The 23,062-nt window shown below is 41.2% G+C and overlaps 1 protein-coding gene across 6 annotated transcripts; it reads right to left on the reverse strand.

The window, feature by feature from the left end:
- Window positions 2,126-4,949, reverse strand: LOC110430785. Of its 6 annotated transcripts, none has more exons than XR_002448148.1 (4): window positions 4,541-4,947; window positions 4,272-4,414; window positions 3,071-3,181; window positions 2,126-2,591 (listed from the first exon to the last, which is right to left on the reverse strand). XR_002448148.1 is itself a non-coding variant. In XM_021448736.1 (3 exons), exons 1-3 carry the CDS (start codon window positions 4,761-4,763, stop codon window positions 3,114-3,116), a joined length of 381 nt encoding a protein of 126 aa, XP_021304411.1. In that variant the 5' UTR covers window positions 4,764-4,946; the 3' UTR covers window positions 2,865-3,113. The 6 variants fall into 6 exon arrangements, 1 of the variants encoding a protein (XP_021304411.1); XR_002448147.1 differs by having other exon boundaries at window positions 4,317-4,414; window positions 4,541-4,945; XR_002448146.1 differs by having other exon boundaries at window positions 3,071-4,414; window positions 4,541-4,949.

The raw sequence follows: 23,062 nt of genomic DNA on the forward strand, positions 1-23,062 counted from the left end.
ATATGCCATGCTATCTGGTTGGAGCACAAAAGGTAAGTTTGCTTGTCCTTATTGTCATAGGCATACTGACTATTTGTGGTAAAAACATGGTTCAAAGCACTGCTACTTGGGACATCGCTGATTTTTGTGCATGAACAATAAGTGGCGAAGGAACAAGGCTAGCTTCAAACAAGGTTGAAACCAGGGAAGCTCCAGTGCCGCTCAGTGGTGAGGATGTGTTGAGAGACTTTGAGAGTTTCCAACAAGTGACTTTTGGGAAGGATACAAGGAAGAGGAAGCAACGTGACGAATAAAATAGGTGGCACAACTGGAGGAAGAAGAGTATTTTCTTTAAGCTTCCTTACTGGAAATCATTGCTTGTACAGCATAATTTGGATGTCATGCACATTGAGAAGAACATATGTGAGAGCTTATTGGGGACTCTATTGGACTTAGAAGGTAAAAGCAAGGACAGTGAGAAAGCTCGACTTGATATGCAACATTTGGGTATCAGGCCAGATCAGCATCCAGTGCTTGAAAAGGGTAAGTACACCTTGCCACCAGCGTTGTACTCTCTAGGTAAGGATGACAAGCAAATTATGTGCAAATTTTTACATGATGTCAAGTTCCCTGATGGTTGCCGCAAATATTCGAAGATGTGTGGACATCAATGGTTGCAAGCTTTCTGGACTTAAAACTCATGACCTACATGTAATCTTGCAAAAACTTTTGCCTCTAGTGGTCCGTGACATATTGCCTGAAGATGTGGTGACCCCGATGATCGAGCTAAGCAGGTTCTTTGAGAAACTGTGTTCAAAGGAGTTGGAGTTCTCAGAAATTGAAAAACTGAGCACTTCAATTAGGGAGACCCTCTGTCGGCTTGAGATGATTTTTCCCACCGGCTTTTTTTGATATTATGATGCACTTGCCAGTTCATCTTGCTGAGGAAGCTAGACTTGGAGGCCCTATATGTTTTAGATGGATGTATCAAGTTGAGAGGTACCTTCGTACTCTTAAAGGCTTTGTGAGGAACAAAGCGCACCCAGAAGGTTCAATTGCAGAGGGGTATATATCTGAGGAGTGCCTCACATTTTGCTCTCGCTTTTTTGAAGATATTAGCACCAAGCTTAATCGTCCAGAGCGCCATGAAAGCGCCGCTGCTAGTGAACCACCATCTGGGCTTAGTATATTTGGAAGGTTTGTTGGGCTTAGTATATTTGGAAGGTTTGACTACAGATTGGAAGGTTTGACTACAGAAGCAAAGGATGTACTATTGAGAGTGTTTCTGATATTGAAATGCATAGGATGAGGCATTACATATTAACCAACTGTGATGAGGTCACTCCTTGGATAACGTAAATGATGTTTTTAAATAGATTTTTTGTCAATAAATAAAATATATATGTAACTAATGAACTTATTTTCAACTATTGTGGATAGTGAGCATATGGATGAGCTGAAGAAAATTAGCTCTCGGAATGTTGATAAAAGACATAAGAGGAGTTTATCCATATTTGTTTTTATAGTTTCGACATGGTTCTTCTCAATTTATTACTCGCTATTAATGTGATTGTTAATATTATATTTGTTTTAGTTCACGATGGCTAGGCACTTGTCTATTTGTAGTCCATTAATATTCTTGTCAATTTATTTGTCCCTAATATAATTATTCATATTTTAGTTCTTTATTAGTTTGCACATGCATTAGGTACTTGCCGATTTATAGTTCATTAAATTATTATTATTGTTTCATTTTTTTATGATACACAGGCCGGCCATTTGTTCATTTATTAGTCCCTAATATATCTTCCTTGAATTGATCGTAAATGCAGATTAACACATTGCGTGCAAAAGGGGAAATAGATGACATGATTTATTATCTATCTCTCGCGCCACATCACCGGGCTCGTGTGTTCAAAAGATGTTTCGTAAATGGCTTTCTTTTCCGGGTCTCTTCCATTGAGAACTGCTTAACTACTCAAAATAGTGGTGTATTTGTGAAGGGCGATGCGAGTACAGGAAACATAGGCTGGTATGCTGTAGAAAATCATCATCCTTGATTTTCATGCTGAGAAGGAAGTAATTTTGCTCCAATGTGTATGGTTTGATGTTCCCGCAGCAACTACGAGCAGATCGAGAGGGTACAATAAGGATAAATATGGGGTCATCGAAATTGATACCACTCGGTTTAGGTATTTAAATGAACCTTACATCCTAAGCACACAGGCCGAGCAAGTCTTTTATGTGAGAAAGCTAAAGAAACCAGGTTGGTGCAGTGTCATTAGAGTGCAGCCTAGGAACCTATTTGCCATGCCTGAAGGAGATGGTACTAATACTATGGGCGAGCTCGATCTGGACTCGGTTGTTGTTGGAGTGGATGGTATGAATGTTGGGCAGCAAAATGAGGATGTGACGGCTTGGAGTAGGTCCGGCCTTGATGGAGCTACAGTTGATGCTTCTGTTATTCAACATGCCATTGCAACAGCCGTGCTTGAACCAGAGCATGATGACCTGTTCGATGAAGATGAAGACCCAGATGACACTTATACGGCTGATGCAGTCCTCCCTCCATTTGCTACTCTTGGAGAAGATGACGATGATGACTTTTTTGTCTAAATTTTACACAATAAAGAAGTCAGGACAATATGAACTTGTGCACATTTATTTCATATTTTTGAAGCCATGTTTTCTTTAATATTTATTTGAAACAATCTATTAGTAATAAATGAATGGGTCATTTGCTTTAGTGTACATGTGCTTTTCCAAGTCAAATGTTTATTTTCTGATGACGATTCCTGCTGCAGTGATGAACATAATTAAATGAAATTTTGATAGGATTTGATCTATGTACTTGATGCATCCGTGCACCCACTAACATTGGTCAGTTATAGAACACACCATATAAATTGCAAAACTAAATACACGTTAACTGCAATGTGCTCTTGGTGACAAACATTTCGATCCTTTCAAGCTTCAGGTACCAGAATAATTGAATAAATATAGACTAAGAGACAGGATACAAGAAAACACAGCGTCACCCTAGTTGCCACACTGCTTTGGTACCACTTCAAATAGCAAAACACTTGCTTACACTGAATGACAGGTCAGCACATCGATGAAATAACACTGTTGAGTTAGCACGACACCAAAGGAGCAGTAGCAGCTGATGGCTTATCTGGCAATGTGCTGGTCTGCTTTAGAACTACAAAGATAAGTAAAGCAAGGCAACATCAGTTGTGTTCAGAGTAGAGTTAAAATAAACAATATTATGGCATAGCTCAGAGCAGCAGACATGATAACAATATAAAAGAAAGTTAAAAATAAGAAAAATGGAATAGACATGCAGATTGAGATAGAAATTCCTCTATGGCTTTCCATTACTTGTTTAGTTTTTTTACACATTTTATTTCTGACTGCCAATAACCAATTCATTTGTCTAGGAACTTGCCAAAATGTTTGAAAACAAATAAATAGTAAATCTAAATCATTGTTGTGATGGATTGGTTAATCTGCTAGCTTGCACCTACAGTGTCCTGCACTGAGGACGGTGAGATCGGCAGTGGCTGCAGGGGTAGAAGATGGAGGGCAAAGGCAGAAGGCGACCGAGGATTGGGAGTGGCCATGTTGACAGAGAAAATGTTTGTCACCAAAATCACATGACTACTCTTGGTAGCTGCACTGAGGCAACATACCAATTAAATTAAGAGCTAAATAGTAATTATGAAACTAACCTATATGACTAACAATGGCTGCTTGTCTAGTTCAGCTTATAACTAATTCAATCAACGCTCCAACCAATTCAGTCAAAATTAGTCAAAACACACAAACTTATATTGACGCACTAACTAAACTAGTATAATAACCGTGCTAACGCTACGGGGCACATTTAAGTTCAAAGTTAATTCCCAAGCGTTTAACATTTAGAGGTGGAAATATATAGCAGTTTAGAGGACCCTCAAATGTATTATTGTTTCAAACAGTTACATAGCAGCAATTAACAATATTTGAGAAAACATTTAGAGGTGGAAATATATATATATATATATATATATATATATATACTGGTCAAAGCAGTTTAGAGGAACCTCACTGACTGACATAACATCACCATCACCATCATAGTATTTAGAATGTTTAACTGAAAAATGATTTAGCTGTCAAATTTCAACGGAGGAAAATGTCAAGTATCTTGTAGTCCCTACTTGTAGTTTGACAGAGCTGCACAAATTCAGTAATTTTGCCATGTAAAATTTACCTGAACTATTGTAGAAAAAAAGAAGGTGAAATAATACCAGATACTGTTAGCAGTACAAGGAAATTGGGACGGTCACTCGTACTCAAATACATTTCATTGAAGATGAGCTCGAACGTGTGGAACTCTCAGGGCAGTCACCAGGTAGACTTGCTTCACGCAATCCCTGTTTAAATCGAGAAGCTGCAACAGCAGCAGGGCAAAAAGGAGGAGGAGAACAAAGTGATCAAGAGGCATGAGCAGATGGACTATTAGCACAGTAGCAGATTGTAATTACGAAGGATGCAGAGAAGGTCAGAAGCTGAGTACCAGATGTGCGACGCCCAATAGCCCATACTCCTGTAGAAGATGACGCCCTTACTGCGAGCTTCGCGACCTCGGCCCACGCCGGGTCTTCTTCGCGGGCACCACCAACCTGTGCGTCACGCCGAGACCCTAGAAGCGTCGCGGCTTCCACATTGGCACCGGCACCGCTCCCGGCTCTGGCTCGGCCAGCGGCATCGGGGACGGGAAGAGCTATGCCTGGCGCCATCTCGACCGAGCAGTTGTCGTCGTCGTCCGTACCTCAACGTCTGGGCTTGCCGCTCGCCGTGGCCGACTCCGCCGCCTTCGGTGGTTCCGTACGCCGCCGCCTCCGTCGCTCTCGGGAACGATTCAAGGGTGGGGATCGGATGTGGGAGTCACGACCCAATTGAGATCGGCGACATGGTGTATGCGGTGTGGGCCGGCCCATTAACAAAATAGGTTGCCTCTTCCATGGGAGTTGCCACATATACGAATAATAGGACCACCTCGCCAATTTGGATGCTGAAAACTTAGCTTAAAACCTGAAGCTGCCAATGGTGCTTTGAACTTCTTGAGCTAATTGTCTCTGGGCATGCTGGGGCTGGTGGCTATGCTGGGCCCTCCTCTTTGCGGTTGAGCCTAATGCGGCTCCCTATTCGGGTTGTGTGCCTTGCATGGCCACTAGACCCTTCAGCTGCCGCAAAATTTTTTCTTTTGGTCTAATTTTGTTAGAACTTTCTTAGTTAGTTTTGTTTGTTTTACCTTTTTGTCTAATTTTAAAAACTTTCTTAGTTAGATTTGTTCTTTATTTTGGTCAAATTTCGTAGAACTTTCTTAGTTAGTTTTTCCCAACTTTATGGTAAAACATTTGAACTAATTTTGAAATTTTAAAAACATATTTTTATCATGTAGTAACCAAGTGTCTCCAATGTCGTGGTGTTGTACCGAGCGTGCCGTGTTGACCTAGTACTTATATGGTCTGGTGTCATACCAATCCTACCATGTCGACCTTGATATGCAATCTTGTCCTATCAGGTGACCCTGTCATATGGTAGAGAGTTCCATCATATTTAGGGCGGGATATCGAGCGAGCTCGGCTCGGATTGGTCTAGCTCGAGTTGACTCGTTAGAAAGCCAGCTCAGGTGTAGCTAACAAGCTAACTTAGCTCGGCTCATTACTATTAACAAGCCACCCTAGAGGGCCAGCTCAATTCGGCTCGTTCGTAAGCTCGAGCTAGCTCATTTAGCTCGCAACCTAGTATAAATTGATATGCCTCAACTCAGTTTCTGCTCATGAGCAACTTACGAGCTACCTGCTCGTTAAAATAGTGAGCTAGACTAGTAGCTCTCAGCTCGTGAAAAAAACTATCAAAATGAAAGTTGTAGATCTCGAAAAGTTATGAAATTTTGTTGTTGATAATTTTTTCATTTGAGATCATCTTGTTGTCGAAAACAATGTTTGAATTTCTCAAATTTGAAATTCAAATTTTATAAAAGATGGAGAAACTACCAATATAAAAGTTGTAGACCTTGAAAAGTTATGAAACTTTGTAGTTGACAACTTTTCCATTTGAATCTGGTTAGGGCCTCAAATAATCAATGCATGCTCAGTTTAGGATAATATGTAGGGAACTCAACTGTAATATAGACACATCTGAGTGATAGGTGGAGCGTTACGCACGAGGGCGAGGTCTCAGGTTCGAATCCCACTAGCCACGTAGCGTGCGATTTTACGCGAAAAAAATGCGCGACCTGGAGAAGAGAAGAAATGGGCCCCACTAATTGGAGTGAAGAGTTAGAAGAAATTACAGGCTTCGGTCAAAGAAAAAATTGCAGAAGAGATACTGGTGTGAAGTGAACTATTTTTAATTCCTTCTCGTGTGCTCGGTATAACTAATTGTGATAAACCATTTGGTTGCTTTCTAATTCCAAACAGCTTATATTAAGTGGAACTTCGTCAACATTGACAATGTGGATAAAAAAAAAGATAAAATATGGAGCATTGCACAGGATCGGTACACAGGATGGCGAGCAACTCCGAGTGCAACATATAGGGCATACAATAGTTATGCTGAGAGGATGCGGAACATACCTAAGGAAATAAACCTTGTTGAGTGGCACTACTTGCAATTGTATTTTGGATCTGATAAATTCCAGGTTAGTTCTCATAAAATCTAATTTGCCGAACGACCTTGATCAACCTTATTTGCATTGCTACAAAGCACTTGTTCTCATTCTGCAGAAATTAAGCAGTCAGAACTCCTCCAACCGTCAGCAACGAAGAACCAAGCATCTGATGGGTTCAAAAAACTTCTCACAGTGTAGCTTTGAGCAAGTAATCATTGGTTACACAAATCTAGTCCTTCCCTAGTTTGATGCAATACATGTGTGTTAAATAGTATTCTGGCATCCTAGAGAGACCCAGAAACTGGTGAAGAGCCAAGTGATGCTCTTCTTTGGAGGAGCACTCACACGAAACATGGCAGGTGGTCGAATACTATGTCAGCCTCAATATATGTGAGTAAATGTCTTGGCAAGCCATTTTTTATAGTAGCTGGTTATGTCAATCAACCCTTAACAGGTTCTGTTTATTTTATATTTAGGAAAATGCATCAATGAAAATTGCTGAGATTGGCTTAGAACCTGGTAAACAACCACTTACAAAAGTTGAGGAGAACATGATTTTCCAATCATGCTACAAAGAAACAACACAAGTTAAATCATCCAAGTTACATGGGCATGGATATTTGGCTGAGAATCTTACTCACAAAGAACATATAAAAGAGAACCTTGAATTGCATGCACGTGCTCAAGCTGCAGCTAGGGAGAAGAGCATTTCTTTTGAGGCGGAGGTGGAGAGGCTCAAAGAACAGATGGCGCAACAAGCTGAGGAAAGGGAAAGGGAGAAAGAAGAAAATAAGAGGAGGATGCAAGATAATCTGGAAAATGCTAAGATAAGCTTAAGAGAAGAAATGAAGCAATAATTTCTTAATATGCTAGCACAGCACAAAGAAGAAGCTACGAATATGGTAATAGAATAATATTTCATCCTTTGTCCTCTTCGTAAACTTATGATTATGATGCCTAATCTTTTACCTCAATATTTGTATGTGTAGAGTACCCCACAAAACAATGCCAGAATACAAGATGCACCAAGCATACAAGACAGTGATGGGACTGAACGTGAAACTGAAAATCAAGATGTGTTACAGCAGGTAATGACATTATTGCACTGTGTTCCTTGTATCATGAGCAACGTACCTTGTATTGTATCTAAAATGGATCAAACAATTTTATGTTTATAGACTCAGCCCGAAAGCGTTCTCACCGTACAGAAAGATGCACCGCCACCTACTCGCTTCACTAGAAATACTGCAGCTCTCAACAAAAATCTTTTCAACACAGACACTGCAAATGTGGCTGCACCAAAGACATATATCACTCAACAACAGCTCATGAATAGAACAAGAAATAATATGAAAAGGAGTCAGGTAACAACTGCATTATATTTTCTCAGTTTTTTTCTTTGCTTGTGCTTGCTGCTAGTAGAAGTTAACAGTGGGGTCCGTGGGTTGGCACTAGATTGTTTGTAATCTGGAGAGAGTATTTTCAAATGATGTACTATTGCCTCTTTGACCATGCTTCATTTTGTAGAACTGAAGATATAACTGATGAAGGACATAAAATGGGATAAAACAACAAGCACTAAAAATAAGAGGTGAGAAAAATTAGCTTCTATTCATGAATCTATATTGAATGAAACATGTTTTCTATACTTTCAGTGTGGCTTCATTATAATTTTTGTCACATGCATGTTATCTATATGCCTTACTAAAAACGAGGATCCACAGAATTATGTCGCCTCCCATAAATCTTACTCTGATGCTACCAATTTCCTTTTGTTCTATGGGATTTGTTCAGTTCATGGATGTGATGTTCAGGGCAACACGACCAAAATTTGCTAGCCATAGATCTTCTGCCTGCTTGTAGTTTTAGTATTTCCTACTAATGAAATTGGCATGTCAAACAGCTCTGCATCAACACTGGCTGTAGGATTTAGTTTTTTTCAGCTAATGAAATATGCAGTCAATATTAGAGTTGTATGATAATCACAACATGCATATTTACTTAAGTACAAGTGAGATTTCGGCATAATGGATTCAGATGTGCTATTCTCTCTAAGATGTTCATATTTGTGTGCACATCATTGGCACATCTGAATTATGTGCTTCCAGCGTGCATTCATATTTGTGTGCCATCATTGGCACATCTGACTCCTATGCTTCCGGTGTGCATATTTACTTAAGTAGAAGTGAGACTTAGCAAAATTAGTTTTCCCTAAGATGTTCATGCCAGCAAAATTGGTCTGGAAGCATAGGATTCAATGTGCTATTTACCACCTTTCTCTCAATAAGATTACTGTAATTGGTTGCCAATGTATGGTATTAAGGCACATATGCAGTAATGTCCCATCGTAATTAATTGGCTCATAACCCATTCTTTGAGAACAGTTACAAAAATTAGAAAGAATGCATGAAGCCACTTATATATCATATTTCCCATTAAATTTTCATTCGTGATTAAATATGCTCTTCAAAGAGACTCCCTTACAATAAAATGCTTCTTTTTTGTTTACATTTTTGTCCTCTTCATCTGTCCAATAATTGAATGCTTATTTTCTAAGTTTCTAATTTCTCATTCTGATTCAAGGTTGTATTACACCTCGCCAGCTTATTGTACTACAGTAGCCCTATCATACCCCCTATTCGCTGCTTTGTGTTGCAGCTGATTCTGGCTGCACTAGCAGCAGTAGCACAGCCAAGCTGATTTTGGCTGCTTTGATCTAAAGCAATAGGAGAAGCGGCGGCTACTGCTTATGCCAACGGAATATGCCAACTGAACCTCTTTTAGGCCTAGCAGCATCACTGATTTCAGCCGCTTACAGAGCAGCGAACATTGCTATAGCACTATAGCAGTATAGGCGTTGGGGCTCCTCTAAACACTAGTTCCTTGGCATTGGAGTTTCTATCCATTGTTTTTACTTGTTTGCAAGGTCATTGAATTGTGATCCCAAATATGGTTTAAGTGATCGCCTGTAGTTATGTGTCATAATAAATTAATATAAGTCAGTTTTCTTCGTTTTCTTGATCCCACAATTGGTATGTCACATGCTTATATCCTGCATTCAACTAACTGGATCAATTAAACAGGTAACAACCTTTTCTTCAAGCTATGCTGATTATAAATGTACTAAAATATTTCTATGTATATTTGGTATTAAGTTCTTTTGATAATTAGATTAGTACCCTATTTCAAATGAGCATTGACCCTGTGGTCGAGGTGGAACCGACTGCAAGTCATTGTGGTTCAGCTTAGAACATGCAGAGTGGAGGATTCCTGACATCATTATGGCTGATGGTGGCAGGGGCATGTGGTGGTTGCCACCGTTTGTCTTTCTAGCAACTATGGATCAATTTAGTTAAAATAATTTGGGATAATACATATATTTCCAAATATATATGTGGCTGTATGGTTTAATAACAAATAGTTGCTTTGCTTTTAGTTTATTTTTGCATTGGAAACACATGTAAACATTTTGGTAGGCACCTATAATACTATGTATCATGATGGCATGTGCTAATGTCTTTTTTACTCATGTGTAGGAAGCAAGAACAAGGTTTCAATGGGAGGCTCATAACGAAGCGAGGACACAGCCAAGGCGATGATGTATGGCACTATAGGATACTCGAGCGCTGCATATATGTTAGAACAATTTAAAAAGTAGTCAAATGAGTGAATTGTACACTTTTTATGATTTAGCTACTTTTTAAGTGGTTTGTTAACTTATCGAATGATTTATTATATTGAATATATATGTGAGTGCAATTGCTTTTGTTATGGTTTATTGAATTGCATTGATGATTTATGAAACCTAAATTAAATGTTACTAGCGTTGCAATAAAAGCTAGGCCTATGAGCCATGATCCGTGGCAATATGCTCATGGCAACAAATTTATTTACATTGCAAATAATACTATCGCCACAACATGGTATTGTTGCAATAACCGTTAACCTTTTGCAACGAATTCAATTGGGTGGCAAATAGTCTTGTTGCAACGACACCATGATCTTGCAACAACTAAATTTATGTGGCAAATGATATTATTGCCACGCCACAAAACCGTGGCAATTTCATATAATCTGTTGCAACCAATAACCAGGCATGGCAAATGATACTTTTGTCATGCCACAGTGATCGTGGCAATAATGTAGCCTCTCTCGCAATGAATAAAAAATGTGGCAAACAGTTTACTTGCCACGACATAACGATTGTTGCAAGAACACCTTAGGCAACAAAATTCGAGCGTGGCAACAAAATTCTATGGCTACGCTATTGCTCGTTGCACTTACCACCTCCAACAACGAAGAAGAGCATGGCAAGTGCACATATTGCCATGCTAGTGAATGTTGCGACAACGTCCTATTGCCATGGTTGGCAATGAACAACCGTGGTTGCAACAAAAGCTAACTATTGCAATGCCAGACTAGCAATGGTTGCAAGTTCTTATTGCAACAAGATATTTTGCAACCATTGGCAACAAACATGATTCGGTGGCAAGAACTACATTTTGCAACCAAATCGGGCCTATTGCAACATTTTCTCGTCATTGCGCAAGGGTCAGAAGTTTGTAGTGTCGCAGCCCCTACGCGTGCCCTCTTCCCTCCCCAACATGCGTGCCCCTCCCATCCTAGACGGCGACGCTCCTCCCCACGCCTGGGATGTCCACGACGCATGCCTTCTCCCCTCTTCGATGTGCATGCCTCTCCCGTCTCTGATGTGTGTGTCCCTTCCTCGACGTGCGTGCCCCTTCCCTCCCTTCCCCATGCCTGGGATATTCACGACAGTGCCCCCTCCTTCGGCATGAGAGGCCAAATCCGGTGAGAACAGTGTGGATCCACGGCGAGGACAACACGGATCCAACCCTCTCCTGGGCGTGCCCCAACTCCCCCTCCTGTACATCAGGCAACGGCACCCTACCCCTCTCCCGGCGCCCCACCTCCCATCCTCCGCAGCAGGCAGTGCGCATGCAGCCTGCCCTTCTCCTCTGCAGCAGGCAGCGAGGACAGCGAGGTTGGTGGTATCAGTGGCAGCACGCTAGGCGTGGGGCAGCAGCAGCGGTGGATTGGGCTTAGTGGGCCCATCGATGGGCTCAGCGGGCTCATCGATGAGCTTTTCATTTTTTTAACTTTTCTCAATTATTTACCTTGGCGGGCAAACAAATGCCTCCATTAACACTTGATTAACCGTGACCTTCTATTGGAGGCATTTATCTTGCCCGCCTTGGAAAACTGTTTTTGCCCGCCTCAAAAAAATTGTTTCTATAGTAGTGATGTAAAGTAATTTTAATGTCGTTCCTAGGGATAGGTTTAAAAGTCTATTTATAGTAATTGCATTAAGAAGTATCAACAAGCATTTTTGGCGCCGTTGTCGGGGAAGGTTGAAAGCACTAAAGGATAATGAGCATCACTATATCCACTCATGGATTGAGCACCATCCACCTTTCTCACTCATGTAGACTTACCCTTGTGTTTGTCTAGTCTATGAATCTTTTTGCAGGGTAACGTATGAGCAGGTTTGATCTCCCAGATAATTTCATTGATAATCTAGAAACATTGATCAGTAAGACAAAGGCTAAGTTGACAAGGAACCAACCAACATCATCATCATTTCAGCTTACCAATCCTTTTGAATTAGAAGATCAAACTGTTATTCAAAGTTTGACACCAGAGCTTGACTTCATGGCCGACAAGTCACTTCTTGAGTCTCAGCTCCCACTGTGGTCAACATCTGTATTGGACCAGCTGTAGTTATTAATGGGTCATTTGAGCTCAAACCTACATTGATCAACATGGTGCAAGCAAGCCAGTTCTATGGGAAGGCCCATAAAGATGCTAGTGCCAACACTTTCTAGAGATTTGCAGCACTTCCACTATTAATGCAAGGATGTCCCTAGAGATGCTATACTACTTCACCTTTTCCCATTCTCACTCTTAGGCAAAGCAAAGCAGTGGTTCTACGCCAACAAGGAGAAGAATACTACGTGGGCACTATATTCCACCAATTTCCTGGCAAAGTTCTTCCCCGCAGGCAAGACCAATGCTCTTTATGGGAAGATATCAAGTTTTCAGCAACATGATGAGACAATCCCAGAACCTTGAGAGCATTTTCAAGACTACATACTCGAGTGTCCTCATCATGGGATGGAGAATTGGCTGCTCATGCAGACATTCTATCATGGGCTCAGCAACAGCACTCATGAAACCATAGATGCTGCTACTGGAGGAGCATTCTTATCACTTACCATTGCTCTAGCCACTACTCTTGTGGAAAATATGGCCTCCAATCAAGGTTGGAGTAAAGAGAGAACTCAAACCCACAAGAGAGGTGGAGGGATGCATCAGCTCAAGGAGGTAGACATTCTAGCTGCCAAGATGGACCAGCTGATGAAAAGGCTTGATGAGAGAGTCATTGAGAAGAAGGAAGTCATGCACATTCATGATTCCAAGATGACTTGTGAAGAGTGTGGAGGGACTAGGCATATAGGTACCAACTGCTCAGAGCTGACAGAGGACATGAACTACATCAACAACAACAATAACTACTACCGTCCTTAGCAAAATCAAGGCTGGAACTAGCAACAGCGGCCTAACTACTCAGCTAGCTACGTAGGTAATTACCAAGGTAATAATTCTTACAATAATACCAATCAACAACCTTTAAGAGAGTTAGTGCTTAATCAGGGCAAATTAATGGATAGCCTGTCTAAGAATCTAGCATATAATGAAAAAACTTTAGAATCAATTAATATTAGAATGGGAAGTTTTTCTAATGCTATCAAGAATTAGCTTAGCTTTAATAAGATGCTAGAATCTTAGTTGCAATAGCTTGCTCCCTTTGCTTCTGCCAATGACCAAGGTAAGATTCCTAGACAATCAGGAGAATTAGAAACTACAAACCTTGTAGACATCTTTAATGTAGGAAGCTACTAGAGTGACCCTCCAAGAGGAACATGGACTGACTCGACTCCACCAATAAAGAAAGGCAATCCAGTGAGGCCAATTATTCTGATCTCCATTGGAAGTACAAAATTCAACGAGGCGATCTATGACTTCGGTGCAAGCGTCAACATCATACCTAAGGTGATATATGAAAAGCTATTCAATATTCCTTTATCACACACAACCATGTGTTTGTAGCTTGTAGACCAGTCACTTTGCTACCCCATGGGAATCCTAGAAGAGATCTATGTGCGGGTAGGCAACTCGTACGTACCTTCAGACTTCGTGGTAGTGAACACTGGCACTAATGAGAGGTCGCCTATCATTCTAGGACGACCATTCTTGAACACTACCGGAGCCATTATCTACGCTAGCACTGCTAAGATTACATTCAATATTAAGGGAAATAGAGAAGCCTTTTCTTTTAAGAATAGGGAAAAGTCATCCACGGTGCAGAAGGAAACCGTCGATGGTAGGAACAAGAGCAACACCCAAAATAAGACCAAGACCAAGAACAAGATCAAAAAGAAGGCCCAAAAGATGGAGATAGCAATAATGGTCACTCCAATCCACAAGGAGTATGACCACCTTCTCAAGTCTCCACACCTAATCAGGAAGGACAACCTAGGTGTCCTAACTATTCTATGCTCTATCAATAGATGTTACTTCTACAACATTGTCTGTGACACCAGATCGGGCGTCAACATTATGGCCAAGGTAACATATGAATTTCTATATCATACTATGCTTATGGACCCCACCTATGCGTAGTTGCATATGGCGGACTAGTCCTTTCGCTTCGTGGAAGGGATAGCCAAAGATGTCCCTGTCTAGATCGACAACCACTACGTCCGCACTGACTTCTTGGTCATCGACAAGGGTGAAGATGAGTGTGATCCACCCATCATCTTAGGAAGACCGTTCCTCAACACCACCAAGGCCATCATTTACATTGGAACAGGGGAGATCCATTTCAAATTTCCCTCAGAAAAGGTACACCATCATTTAAACAATAATTATATAATTGATAAGGAGCCCAAGAAGAATAGATCAAGGAGAAGGCAGCGTACCCGTTACCAAAAGACGAAAAATGTTGTAGATGGATGGGCCGACTATGAAGGAGAGGTTTCAGGATTCAATTATCGATACCCTGACAAGGAGAACGCTGTTAAAGAGGAGGTAACAGTAGAAGAAGAGATAGTAATTCTAGAAGCTCCCTCCTCCAAGTCACAGTCACCTACAAGCAAGTATGGAAACCCAAGGTAAATTCAGAATCAAATCCTACACAGGACATAGCACCTATGGTGCCATCCAATGTGCCCTTTAATCATTGAGCGAACAAGAAGGTCCTGTTCGGAGGACTTAAAATCACCAAACGCCACGCCAAGAGGTAACTTGGCATTTATCTACATTTTTGCTTTAGTATATTTACTTTTCTTAATTGCATTAGTAGTTGCATCTTTATCTTTACTATTTCTGCATTAGAAAAAGAAAATAAATATGTTTTGCATTGCATCTAGAAAAATACTAAGCCCCATGTATTTAATGTGTGATACAACAACTCACACACTCATCTACTGTGGTGGCATAAATAAATTTCAGCATATTTATTTTCCTGTCCACATACCGTAAAAATAAAAAGCATAAAAATATATTGATCTTGCTAAAAGATAAAAGGGTATAAGAAAGTTCTAGACTTCCAAAGCTTAGAGATTTATTACTAACGCTTAATCAGTTCCACAAGCTTTCTTGTCTATTTGAGCTTCATTGGCTTCAAAGGATCAAGAAGAGCTAATAGACAAAAGGACGCCCTATCCCCTGTCAGAGTACTGTCTAGACCAGGAAAGTGATATTTCTAACAGCAACTACCCACGACACTCTAGGAGGATCAGTACGCCTTCACTACCCATCAGCAATCTCAATAGACTATGTCAATATCTACCTTAGGGGAGAGCAAACCCCATATACCGAGCTAAGTATCCCTCACTTATCTATTTATTCCTAGTGCGTTATAATAACATAAAACTAAAAAGATGAATAATCTTAGAAACCCAATAAAAATCTATTTATCTTTCATAATTAGTTTTGCTATCTAAGGAGAGCTCCTCATGAATCTCTCAAAATGAAATTCTAGAACACACTCTTATATGGAGATAATGAATAGTTGCTCTGTCATAATTCCTTACAAATACCTAGATTTAAACCTTGTACTTGTTGACCTTTCTTAACGTAACTACCAAAAATAGACTTTTCAACCTATCCCGAGCAACGACGTCAAAATTACTTAGCATTACTTAAGCTAGGTTGTCATCCTAACATGATGTAGAAGTGCTGGTATTAAATCTATATGCTTCTCTAGTAATAAATAAATAAATAAATAAATAAAGGATCCACAAGCGCACAGATAATACCGATGTAACATTTTAACTAGGAGTATTCCAGGTATCGTTATTTATATTTTTACCACTGGGAAGAGACATGCAATGGATAATGGGCAATGATGCATGTAATCATGGAGACCTTAACCATGTCTTTATCTATCTTCCATGCAGGGTAAGTGTCACAGAAGATAAATATATGAATATAAATAATAAGTGACAAATGATAAATAAGAATTCATAGCCATAAGATAAACATGATAATAATCTCAATTAGATTACTCTAAGTCTATAGCACTAGCATGGTATTAGGACAATCTACAGGAATAAATCCTAAGTATTCTAACTATACTGTCAAAGCATACATTGATTAGTGCAAGTACACCTAGCATCATCTCTAGAAAAGGTTATATCTATGTATAGTGATATTAGCAAAAAATATCATGGACATAGCAATCACTTCTCTCTAATAATGGTGCTCTACAATCCTTATAATCGGGAGAAGGAATACAAAGGACTCAACGGGACTGTCACTCCCGCGATCTACCTCAAGCTCCGAACTATAAAGGGTAATCGCACATAAATACGGTCTAGGCACCTCGCCTATACAATATCTATCACTTACCCATCATCCTAATGAGTAAGCGCTATACGATCCTATGCATAACACTACTACATAAAACTTTTTGCAAGGCGGGCAAAAAGGGTTTACGGAGGCGGGCAACCCGCCCGCCACCAACGTAAGGTCACGGTAAATCACTGTGTTGTCGAGGCGTATTAGTTGCCCGCCTCGGTTAATGAAAATAAAAAAAATAAAAAAAAATAAAAAAGCCCAAATCCAGACTAGGCTTGGATCTGGGCCTCGCACTGCTACCCTTGCACGCGCCAACGCCCCTGCGCGTCGCCATCGCCGCCACAAAAGCCCTCTCCTATAGGATCTTGCTCCTCCTCGCCAGATCCAATGTCCTCCTCGCCAGATCCGCCAGTGTTGAAGGTGCTCCGCCTCCCTGAGCACCCCATCGTGGTTAGCTCGACGGTAAGGGAGGGTCGCCACCACCATTGCCGTCCCGAGCACCCCATCGAATCGTTAGCCGGTGAGGGAAGAGCGCCACCACCGTTGTCGTCTCGAGCACCCCGCAACGCAGGGCCCTCACGCACAGGGCCGCCATCATCCGACCGCTGACGACGTAGTCGCCGCACACTGGAGAGCCATTGTGGCTGCACCCTGTGCTGCGCCATGGCTCGCCCGGCGCTGATATAGTGCCTGCACGCTGTAGATGGGTGGGGAAGCCTGCGCGCCTGACTGAGGAAGTCTCCCGGAGAGAGAGGGAAGAGTGAGGAGGGAGGCGCTTGTGAGAGAGGGAAGGACTGAGGATGGAGGCACCGCTCCACCCTGGAGATGCGGTGGGGAAGCGAGCGCTAAATGGGGAAGAGGGATAGAGTGCGGCTGGGAGAGGGAGGGAAGGTGAGTGGGTTAGGGTTTTCCTTCGTATATATACTCAAATATAGAAACTGGGCTTATGGGCTTTGTCAATAGTAACTGGGCTCATCCACTATTAACCTAAAAAATAGAGGTATTTTTGGAGGCGGGCCTCTTATAATGATCGCCTCGGTTAATAGATTTTAGGAGGTAGTTATTTTTAACCGCCTCGGTCAATAAAAAATAACGCATCAGTTAATACAAGCATTAACCGAGGCGGTTGGAAGTGCTGTCTGCCTCCGAAAATAATTTCAAAAAGCCTCATAAAAGTAGACTAATAAAAATATAATTGAGAACATAAGCAAATAGAATAAAGTCAATTCCGATATAATCAAATAGATCCAAGTCATATTCATAGTAGCAAGAACTAATATAAATATAACAATGAGAATAAGAGCTTACCAAGAATTGAAGATGGATCCGGACCTCAAGATTAACTTGACTCCTTCTAGATCTATTCATATGTAGCTATGCTATGAAACTATAGAGATCTTATTGAGATGGTGGCTAAGAGACTGTATTTATCTTGCTAATATCACTATGCATAGATATAACCCTTTCTAATGATGATGCTAGGTGTACTTGCACTAATCATAGTATGCTTTGACAGTATAGTTAGGATACTTAGGATTTATTCTTGTAGATTGTCCTAATACCATGCTAGTGCTATAGACTTAGAGTAATCTAATTGAGATGATTATCATGTTTATCTTATGGCTATGAACTCTTATTTATCCTCTGTCACTTATTATTCATATTCATATATTTATCTTATGTGACACTTAACCTACATGAGAGATAGATAAAGACATGGTTAAGGTCTCCATGATGAGATGCAGTGGTCATTGCTCATTATCCATTGCAAGTCCCTTCCTAGTGGTAAAATTATAAATAACGATACCTAGTATACTCCTAGTTAAAATGCTACATCGGTATTATCTGTGCGCTTGTGGATCCTTTATTTATTTATTTATTTATTTATTTATTTATTTATTTATTTATTTATTACTAGAAAAGCATATAGATTTAATACCAGCACTTCTACATCATGTTAGGGATGACAACCTAGCTTAAGTGATATTAAGTAATTTTGACGCCGTTGCTTGGGATAGGTTTAAGAGTCTATTTTTAGTAGTTGCATTAAGAAGTGTCAACAAGCATTTTTGGCGCCAATGCCGAGGAAGGTTAAAGCAATAAAGGATAATGAGCATCACTATATCAACTCATGGATTGAGCACCATCCACCCTTCTCACTCATGTAGCTTTACTTTGTTTTTTTCTATTTTTATTATATGCAGGGTAATGTATGAATAGGTTTGATCTCCCAGATAACTTTATTGATAATCCAGAGACATTGACCAGGAAGACAAAGGCTAGGTTGAGAAGGAATCAATCAACATTATCAACATCTCAGCTTGCCAATCCTGCTGGGTCAGAAGATCAACCTACTCAAAGTTTGACACCAGAGATTGACGTAATGGCTCACAAGTCACTTCAAGAGTTCTCAGCTCCCACTGTGGCCAACATCCATACTGGGCCAGCTGTGGATATTAATTGGTCATTTGAGCTCAAGCTGGTGCTGATCAACATGGTGCAAGCAAGCCACTTGTTGGCAGTCATTATAGACCAATTATAAACTCCCAACTTGATCCAAAAGGAGAAGAAGGAATCATATTATATACACACATGCATTTTATTACTAACAAGATCCACTTGTACCATAGTGATTATATTTTGCAGGAATTATAGTGCAACAAGTGGAAATGTGCCATACCACGAAGAAAGTGCAAAGTACCAAAAGACATATTCAGAAATGCGCAAACCAAGAAAATAGAGAAAGGCCCGAACAACGCAGAACTGGGCCTGATCGTAACCACGGGAGAGATCCAGGCCCAGAGCCAAACCGACCACGCGAAGGTGGTAGCCAGAGGGACCCACCCAGGGTGCGGCCACACCCTGGTGCGGGCGCACCCCTAGAGGCGCACACCAGGCCCATCTTTCTCACGCGGTTGCATGCCGCCATGCATAGGACGGTTTCACCTACTACCAAATTTAGATGCGACGAACCGTCCTAGTTCCACTATAAAAAGAGAGGCACTCCCCTTTTGAACACACACATCATTTGGAGTCAATTTACCTCGCACCTCTCACTTGTATCTTTAGTCTAGATTAGTAGTAGAGCAAGGCAAGAGCTAGCAAGGAGAGCTTGTCTCCTTGGAAGAAAGGATCTTCTTGGTATGAATAATATTCAATCTTCTTCCATGATCAAGTTCTATTTATCTTTATATGATTATGCATATGAACTAGAGTATGGTTGTGTTCTTATCATGTTCATAGTATATGAACTAGTTCTTAGTTCTTGTGCTATGTTCTTGATATGTTCATCATTGTTCATCAGATTAGTATGATTAGGATTAGAATTAGAATTAGGAATGGGATGATGGTTCACTGTGCTGTGCGGGGGTTAGGAGTTGTTTCCAATTACGTGAACATGGTGTTCAGGTATGCAGGAATCAGTGGATGTGCGGGTATCTTTTGGGTAGAGGGGTAGGTAGCAGGGTAATGACAGCTTTGTCATCCTTTGCATTCCCCCACGATCAGGTATTCCGATAGGAGTTCTGTAAAGTCTCTATCGGCTGGGTATCTAGCTGCGGGGATCTCCCCTCATCTCAGGCTTAGTTCTAACTCTATTTATTGCTAATTTGATGATCCGCTAACAATTCTATGCATAGTTATATGTAATCCATGCTTGCTTAAGTAGATTTATTTCTTTATTCTTTGTTTATTATTTCTCTTCTATTTTATCATTGAGGTTGATCCAATGTGTGTCAACTATCTTGAATATTATGTTTATTCCTGTTTACTCTGTCTACCAAGCATTCAGTAAGTAATCATGTTTACACCATGTTTGATCCCTTTGCCTTCCTACGAGAATTATAAATTCGACACCCTTGAATACTCACGGGTTGAAATGCTACAATGATAGTTCTGTCCGCTTGCAGTTATATTACTTCTTCATTCATGAACTATCGATTGGCGTACCTAAGTACCATTACTTAAGATTGTAATCCTTGTGCACTTTCAAGCGTAGTGCCACAGCTTTGCATATCGCAAGTAAGGATGGTTAGGAAGGCCAATCCGGCATTCCTAATTATTGTTACCAGACTGCACTGCTAAGGCCGGCGCCCTCGAGTTGCCTTGTGTTATCTCTCTGATGTAGCGATAGTTACGGTATTCCAACACGTGACATTTCTGGTGCCATTGCTAAGAATGGATCTATGGTCTATTTTTAGTAGTGATGCTAAGAAATGCCAACAAGCATTTCTGGCGCCATTGCCAGGGAATAAAAAAATCATACTAGCATAAACATTGATTGCATAATAAGCATTGGTAGCCATAGATTAAGCAAGATAACTTTACTGATTTCTTCCTCGTTTTATTGGAATGAAAATAGGATAGTGTATGAGCGGTTTCAACTTGCCAGCAAACTTCCACAGTGATCCAGAAAGACTCCTAAGGAAGAGAAGGGTTCATACCGTCTGTTCTTCTGCAGCACCAACCGCACCAATCGCTTTGGCCAAGACACTCCGTGACTACTCCACTCCCACTGTTGCCAACATGCCAACTGGGCCCGCTGTCAATATGGGGAATGGAAGCTTCGAGATCTGCACTGGCCTCATCTCTATGGTGCAGGCAAGCCAATTCTATGGCCTGCCAAGCGAGGATGCCAACGCCCACCTTCAGAACTTCCTTGAGCTGTGCGACACCGTCATCATCAAGGACGTCGTGCAGAACAACATCAGGCTCCGTCTATTTCCCTTTTCCCTCACCGTAAAGGCAAAACAATGGTTTTATGAGAACAAGGAAGATGTTGACACATGGGAAAAGTGCTCTGCGGCATTCCTCGCCAAGTTCTTCCCCATGAGCAGGACCAGCGCTCTGAGGGGAAAGATCTCTAACTTCCAGCAGTCTTCACTTGAGTCCATACCCAAAGCATGGGAGACTGGCTTGTGCTCTAGAACTTCTACGAAGGCCTCATGGCCATGTCCAAGGGGCACGTAGATGCCGCAGCTGGAAGTGCATTCCTTTCTCTCACCATTAATGAGGCTATTGCCCTCATCGAGAAGATGGTGGCAAATCAAAGCTGGAGAGAAGGAAGGAAAACACAAAAGGCTCGCAATCTGCGAAGGAGGCAGATGTGCTTGCAGCAAAAATAGACTTGCTGCTGCAAAGGATGGACGGACAAGTTGCAAATCCCAACATGGGCACCATCCAAGTAGTGAACTCACACACATCGTGTGAAGTTTGTGGTGATAATGGCCATTCAGGGAACAATTGCCCCAAAACCCAAGAAGAACCAGCATATGTCAACAATGGGTTTCGGCCACCACAGCAAGGTAACAGCGGGTGGAACAATCAGCACCGCCCGTAGGGTAATTTCTTCAATCAGCCTTCCTTGAAAGATCTGGTCATAGGGCAAGCTAAAACCATCGAGAATCTGACCAAGAAGTTGTCCTATAAGACAAGATCATTGAGAACATCAACGCCAAGCTAGAAACTCTTTGTTCATCTGTCAAAAGTCAGACGAGTTTCAACAAGATGATAGAAATACAGATAGCACAGATAGGTGCATCAATTCCAGTCACTGACATAGAGAGGATCCTAGGGCAACTGGAAACCTCTACTAAGTTCGTCCATGCAGCCACAGAAGGATGAAGGAAGGAAAGTCTTGCCAACGGACTATAAATGTTGAGCCCTTGTCAAAGGCATTTGGTAGTTATCTAAAAAAACTATATATATTAAAAATAAATTTTGTGCTATTTGTGTCCCAATAAAGATATCTGAAGGGGGCTCACGACATCAAGCAAGCTTGGGGTAGGTGTTCCCGCTCAGGTATTATGTCTTTTTAAATTCTTTAAATTTCGTTTTAATTTCCCTTTTTATAGAAAGTTTTTATTTTTAGTTTCCAAAAGTTTCCCTTTCTATAGTTTTATTTTTAGTCAAAAATAAAGTTTCTCTGAAAATCTTATAAAAATTATTTTCTGGTAGTATAGATTTTCCCATTTCCAAATCTTATTTTTATATAATTTTTGAAAACCAAAAATATTTTGAATAAATATGTGGAAAATCAATATTTGGAGTAAAATTTCGAACCAAGTCTGATCGTAACCAGAGAGACGTTTGGGGTGACCGTTGGAGCCAGCAGCCAAAAGGCCGGGCAGAGGCGGGCCCACGACTGGTGTGGGCGCACCAGGGTGCGGCCGCACCCTGCCCAAGGCCTGCTAGCCTCAGCCTTTGGGCAAACGGCTAGTAACCGTTGAGGGGGGGCGCTCCCTCGCCTGCGATCAACTCTATAAATAGAGAGGATCCCGGGTGGAGCACCTCACCCCTCGCGCACACATTTTTTTACTCTTCCCTTCTTCACTCTCTTGCTCCACTTTGCTTCATAGCCTACTCCACAAGCTTAGTGCAAGAAAATTCTGTCAAAAACCTCTTGCACACTTCCCTCTCCAAGCAAAAACACCATACACTTGTGCTAGCTCGTCCACCATGAATAGAATTTTCGGGCTTAGAAGGAGCTGCCGCCAACGCGGGGAAGATCCACCAACCCCTGCAAGGAACGAGCAG

This window comes from Sorghum bicolor, chromosome 10 (genome assembly GCF_000003195.3).
Source record: "Sorghum bicolor cultivar BTx623 chromosome 10, Sorghum_bicolor_NCBIv3, whole genome shotgun sequence".
In the NCBI taxonomy this organism is placed as follows: Eukaryota; Viridiplantae; Streptophyta; class Magnoliopsida; order Poales; family Poaceae; genus Sorghum; species Sorghum bicolor.

Excerpts from the sequence above, each read along its gene's own strand:
- LOC110430785 (XM_021448736.1), bottom strand. The coding sequence starts at position 4,763 with ATGGCGCCAGGCATAGCTCTTCCCGTCCCCGATGCCGCTGGCCGAGCC. Across the intron at positions 4,415-4,540 it reads TATTGGGCGTCGCACATCTG|CTTCTCGATTTAAACAGGGA; the intron begins GTACTCAGCTTC and ends CTGCTGTTGCAG. Across the intron at positions 3,182-4,324 it reads GAGCTCATCTTCAATGAAAT|TTCTAAAGCAGACCAGCACA; the intron begins GTATTTGAGTAC and ends TTATCTTTGTAG.